General features: G+C 44.1%; 1 protein-coding gene across 1 annotated transcript; it reads right to left on the minus strand.

The window, feature by feature from the left end:
- Window positions 1-212: 212 nt before the first annotated feature.
- LOC139383388 (glutaminyl-tRNA amidotransferase subunit QRSL1) lies at window positions 213-5,870 on the minus strand. Its single transcript, XM_071127913.1, has 10 exons — window positions 5,757-5,870; window positions 5,232-5,391; window positions 5,020-5,118; window positions 4,831-4,927; window positions 4,546-4,707; window positions 4,145-4,436; window positions 3,842-4,034; window positions 1,570-1,687; window positions 1,174-1,379; window positions 213-878 (listed from the first exon to the last, which is right to left on the minus strand). Exons 1-10 carry the CDS (start codon window positions 5,778-5,780, stop codon window positions 661-663), a joined length of 1,569 nt encoding a protein of 522 aa, XP_070984014.1. The 5' UTR covers window positions 5,781-5,870; the 3' UTR covers window positions 213-660.
- Window positions 5,871-5,916: the final 46 nt, after the last annotated feature.

The following is a 5,916-nucleotide window of genomic DNA, read 5'->3' on the forward strand; positions in this document are numbered from 1 at the left end:
AAGGCAAACTAGTCTCCTCACAACCCTCCCATGAGGGTTGCTTGGAACTGCACACATTAACAACCATTCTCAAAGTTATCAAAACATATTCTGATAAGGTAAACATTAGTATATAAGATTAAATTGCCTTGTAAAGTTTTATTATCTGCACTGTGTATGGAAAGTGGTTTGTGTTCTTTTGTTCCAAGTACAAATATTGACAAAAGCCTGAAAACTCTGCAGACACACAGTAGTTGCTTTTAAGTACACATTTCACAAGATAAAGTCTCATTTATAATGGCCATTATGATCAGACAGACGTGTAAACATGCTCCTAATGCAACGTGTGAAAGGGTTCTCTGTACAAATCAAATACTACTGAAACAGTTTATCTTCAAACACAAGGGAGCAACATTTGAAGGTGTTCCTTTACTAACATTACAAATTGAACTGTACTGTACATGATGCAATGGATAGATTTTCCTTCAGGCTCGTAAGCGCTTTTGAAAAACTACTGGCTGAAATTATACAAAAGTTCTGGAGCATCACTTTAAGTGGGTTAATTCGGTGGTAGTACCCTGGAAAAGTACCCAGAAAAGGCCTTTTTCTGTGTATGTCCTTTCCTTGACCATCATACATCTGAGTAGCTCTGTATCATTAGTTTAGTGTCCATGTTTCTCCTCATACAACGGAGGTCTGCTCTCTCTCACGGACCTCCTCACCCATCTCCCCCTCTCCGGCATCTCCATGGTAACGGATGGGGGGAAAGCCCACCTTCTGCTCTATCCACTGGGCTACCGTCAGCAGCTTCCTGTCCTGGAGGGCGGGGCCTATCAGCTGCAGGCCAATGGGAAGGCCTCTGTTTGATAATGCTGTTGGCACGGAAACAGCAGGGAGCCCTGGGGAAGAAATAGAGAGTTGAAGGGGTAAATGTGAGAAGGGAGAAAGGTTTGGAGGGTAAGGTTGTCTGAAGATCAGTGGCTGCGGGTATAAAAGACGGGTGAAACTTTAACTGTCCTCAAAGTGATCGGTTTCCTTTTGGAGATGAACTGTTTGAGATAGACATTAATCTGATATTGAAATCAATGGGTTGACCGAACTATGAATTCCAACCCAATTCCTTTGAAAAGGGAGAGTTAAAAGATTAACATTATTTCCCTTGAAGTGTCGGGGGAGTGTGTGTTTCCTCAGTACCTGCCATATTGACAGGCTGTGTAAAAATGTCCTCCTGGGCACTGCGTGTGCGGTTGTCTTCCTGCATGAAGTCCGTGTATCGCATGGCGTCACTCAGTGTGGTGGGCGTGAGCAGCACATCAACACCAGAGCTGAACACTCGCTTGAAGTCCTCCGCTATTAGCCGCCGCACCTGCTGGGCCTTCACAAAGTAGTGCTCGTAGTTCCTGAGGGAGGCAACCTGTGAGAGATCTTAACTTTTGTCCAAAAACTCTAATTTCTGCTTCCATCTCCAACATGATCACCGATCTTACAGTAGTAAAAATGTGAAGTATTTATTTTGAAATTAGCTATAAATAAGCTATTGAAATTAAAATGTGTTTTTTTTTGTTACTGAAAATGTGTGATGTATCTTACTGTCTGAGCAGGAAGTAGTTCCCGGAGAGGATTCTTCCTCGTACAACATCATTGAATCCCTCGTGGCGAGTGGTGCTATACATTGCCTCTGTTGAACTGTCGATCCCACTACGGTGGCCTGTGGAGAACAATTCACAAATAATATCATATCAATCTTGCTTTACAATGACAAATCCCTTGTAAATAAATATTATGTTGTTGTTTTTTGTATAGGTTTTATTGTCACATATGCCGGATAGGTGCAATGAAATGTGTTGTTTTATAGGGTCAGCCATAGTGGTACGTCCTTTCTGTGCAAATTAGGGTCAAGTGCATTGCTAAAGGGCCCATCAACCGATGTTTCACCTTGTCGTCTCAGGTATTCGATCCAGCAAGCTATTGGTTACTGCCCAAACGCTGTAACAGCTAGGCTACCTGCCTCCCTACACACACAGCAATAATGAAAATAAACAGAGGTGGCCATCATGGGCTTTGCTGGCTATAAGGCATTTACATTGGGGCAAAAAAGTATTTAGTCAGCCACCAATTGTGCAAGTTCTCCCACTTAAAAAGATGAGAGAGCCCTGTAATTTTCATCATAGGTACACTTCAACTATGACAGACAAAATGAGAAAAAAAATCCAGAAAATCACATTGTAGGATTTTTAATGAATTTATTTGCAAATGATGGTGGAAAATAAGTATTTGGTCAATAACAAAAGTTTATCTCAATACTTTGTTATATACCCTTTGTTGGCAATGACAGAGGTCAAACGTTTTCTGTAAGTCTTCACACACTGTTGCTGGTATTTTGGCCCATTCCTCCATGCAGATCTCCTCTAGAGCAGTGATGTTTTGGGGCTGTTGCTGGGTAACTTTCAACTCCCTCCAAAGATTTTCTATGGGGTTGAGATCTGGAGACTGGCTAGGCCACTCCAGGACCTTGAAATGCTTCTTACGAAGCCACTCCTTCGTTGCCTGGGCGGTGTGTTTGGGATCATTGTCATGCTGAAAGACCCAGCCACGTTTCATCTTCAATGCCCTTGCTGATGGGAGGAGGTTTTCACTCAAAATCTCACGATACATGGCCCCATTCATTTTTTCCTTTACACGGATCAGTCGTCCTGGTCCCTTTGCAGAAAAACAGCCCCAAAGCATGATGTTTCCACCCCCATGCTTCACAGTAGGTATGGTGTTATTTGGATGCAACTCAGCATTCTTTGTCCCCCAAACACGACGAGTTGAGTTTTTACCAAAAAGTTATATTTTGGTTTCATCTGACCATATGACATTCTCCCAATCTTCTTCTGGATCATCCAAATGCTCTCTAGCAGACTTCAGACGGGCCTGGACATGTACTGGCTTAAGCAGGGGGACACGTCTGGCACTGCAGGATTTGAGTCCCTGGCGGCGTAGTGTGTTACTGATGGTAGGCTTTGTTACTTTGGTCCCAGCTCTTTGCAGGTCATTCACTGTGGTTCTGGGATTTTTGCTCACCGTTCTTGTGATTATTTTGACCCCACGGGGTGAGATCTTGCGTGGAGCCCCAGATCGAGGAAGATTATCAGTGGTCTTGTATGTCTTCCATTTCCTAATAATTGCTCCCACAGTTGATTTCTTCAAACCAAGCTGCTTACCTATTGCAGATTCAGTCTTCCCAGCCGGGTGCAGGTCTACAATTTTGTTTCTGGTGTCCTTTGACAGCTCTTTGGTCTTGGCCATAGTGGAGTTTGGAGTGTAACGGTTTGAGGTTGTGGACAGGTGTCTTTTATACTGATAACAAGTTCAAACAGGTGCTATTAATACAGGTAACGAGTGGAGGACAGAGGAGCCTCTTAAAGAAGAAGTTACAGGTCTTTGAGAGCCAGAAATCTTGCTTGTTTGTAGGTGAATTCATAAAAAATCCTACAATGTGATTTTCTGGATTTTTTCCCCTCATTTTTTCTGTCATAGTTGAAGTGTACCCTATGATGAAAATTACAGGCCTCTCTCATCTTTTTAAGTAGGAGAACTTGCAGAATTGGTGGCTGACTAAATACTTTCTTGCCCCACTGTACAATAAATGTAACGTTAAGGAAAACTTCACTTTGTTGGGATTTCAAATCAAATTACCTTCGTCTTGCATTTACTGAGCTATATAAATTAACACCATAGATCATCAAACAATGGCATAGCCAGACAGACAAATAGTCAGATAGATCAAACCACTCAATTCAATACAACTTAATCCATAAGTGGCAATTAGAAAAACATTTTCAGCACAGGGCATTAAATATTGAAACCTGGTTTGTACCATATTCCAGGCCGTCAAAGCGTGCCATGTTGGATGCCACCTCAGTGTGGCATAGGACGTGGTAGCAGACGATGGAGTGCTGGGTGTGGGGGAGGGACACCTGCTCCACCCGTGCCCCCGCCTGCTCAAACATGTCCGCCACACGGTTCCACTGGGCCAGGGTTTCCTGGGACAGACCTGGGGCGTGGTACTCCTGACGATGAGGGAAAGGACACACAACACAACCAGAACAACAATCTCCACGTTAAACCACTGGGATGAGCGGAGAAGCCTCATCCTACTGGGAGAATAAGGAAAGCTCACCTTGGGAATGCCAACACAGATGTTCCTGACATCAAAGTCATCGAATAGGTGTGTCAGTGTGGAGGGGTTATGGGTTATGGTAGTAGAGTCTTTGACATCATGTCCTTGAAGAATATCCAGGACTGTAGCTGCGTCATAGACACTCCTGGTTATGATGCCTGGGACGTCCATGGAGTTGACCAGGGGGATGAGGCCATGTCTGGACACTAGGCCGTAGGTGGGCTTCAGGGCCACAACACCACACAATGCCCCTGGGTTACGGGTGGAGCCACCTGTATCCGATCCTAAAGAGCTGCAAGTACCAGAACAAGGAAACAATAAATAATTTGTGTGTTTAAATTGTCATTTCAGTTTGGAACAGTCCAAAGCTCTTGAACGCAGCCCTGGGTCTGCAGACTCACAGGAAGCTGGTGAGAGAGGCCACGGCTGCAGCACTTCCTCCAGAACTGCCTCCAGTGATGACCCAGTCAGAGTCCGGGTCAGCCCCAGTCTGCTCTCTGTAAGGGGCGGCGTAGCTCCAGGGGTTCCGGACAGGTCCAAAAGCACTGTCAGTACTGCCTGCACTGGAGAAGGATGGAGGGAGGGATGTAAATGAAGGCCAGAAGATGATAATACTCTAGTAATTCTGCAAATAAATATAGTTCTTAGTGTGTGTATAGTTCTTGAAATGTGTTTAAGAGGCTTACCCCATTGCAAACTCATCCAGGTTAGTTTTCCCCATGAGAACAGCACCCTGATCAAGGAGCTTCTGAACCACTGTAGCACTGTATGGAGGAATGTAGTCTACAAAACAGAGAGCAGGGGATTAGGATTATCAATGCACCCAACTCAAATGAGGAGCAATGAATCCCTGTTTTAGATATTAGGGGACATACCTTTCAGCATTTTGGAGGCACAAGTGGTCTTGATGTTCTCTGTGCAGAAGTTGTCCTTCACAGCAAAAGGGATCCCATCCAGTGGACCTTTGGGTGCACCTGTAGGAAAGAAAGATAATAAGGCAAGACCTGATCATAATCTGCACTGTACAAAACATGCATACAGCACACAGAAACAAACAGATACAGACAGAGAGACAGGAAACACACACCTTTGAGGAGCCTACTCTCAGCCTCCTGTGCCTGTTTCAATGCAAGCTCCTCTGTCACAGTGATGTAAGCATTGAGATAGTGAGTTTTCTTGATGCGGTCCAGGCATTTTCGACACAGTTCCGTGGGGGAGATCCTACCTTCCCGCAGAGCCAAGGACACCTGTCAAATAATGTGAAATGTGTATGATTCTATAATAATCACAATAATTTCCATTTTGTGAACATGGTTGCTGAATCAACATGACCAATTTGTACACTGCTGAAATGGTTGGAAATCTGTGCCATTCAACTTTAACCATGTCTCTGTGGGGATGTGGGCTAATACATTGATGTTTTAGATGTGATACTGTAGCTAGCCAACTAACTCCCAGAGTTTAAGGCTTTGCATCAGTTGATATGTGTAACTAGGTAGCTAACGTTAGCTAGCTACATTACAGTGCAACTAGCAGACTAATCGTTATTGCCAATAAAGTACGCCAAATACAAACTAGCTCATGTTACTGGTAACGAGTTTATTACACGTACCTCTCTTATAGACAAGCTCAGCATACTTTCTATGTCATTAGCCAAATCAACCTGGGAAATTTTCAGCAACCTTCAGCGACTGGAGGCTGCCATGTTTGTTTCGCGTCTGGAATCCCAACATCCTGCTCTGTGATTGGATGTGGGATGAGTAAGCCGCACT

Source organism: Oncorhynchus clarkii, chromosome 25 (assembly GCF_045791955.1).
Source record: "Oncorhynchus clarkii lewisi isolate Uvic-CL-2024 chromosome 25, UVic_Ocla_1.0, whole genome shotgun sequence".
Taxonomy (NCBI): Eukaryota; Metazoa; Chordata; class Actinopteri; order Salmoniformes; family Salmonidae; genus Oncorhynchus; species Oncorhynchus clarkii.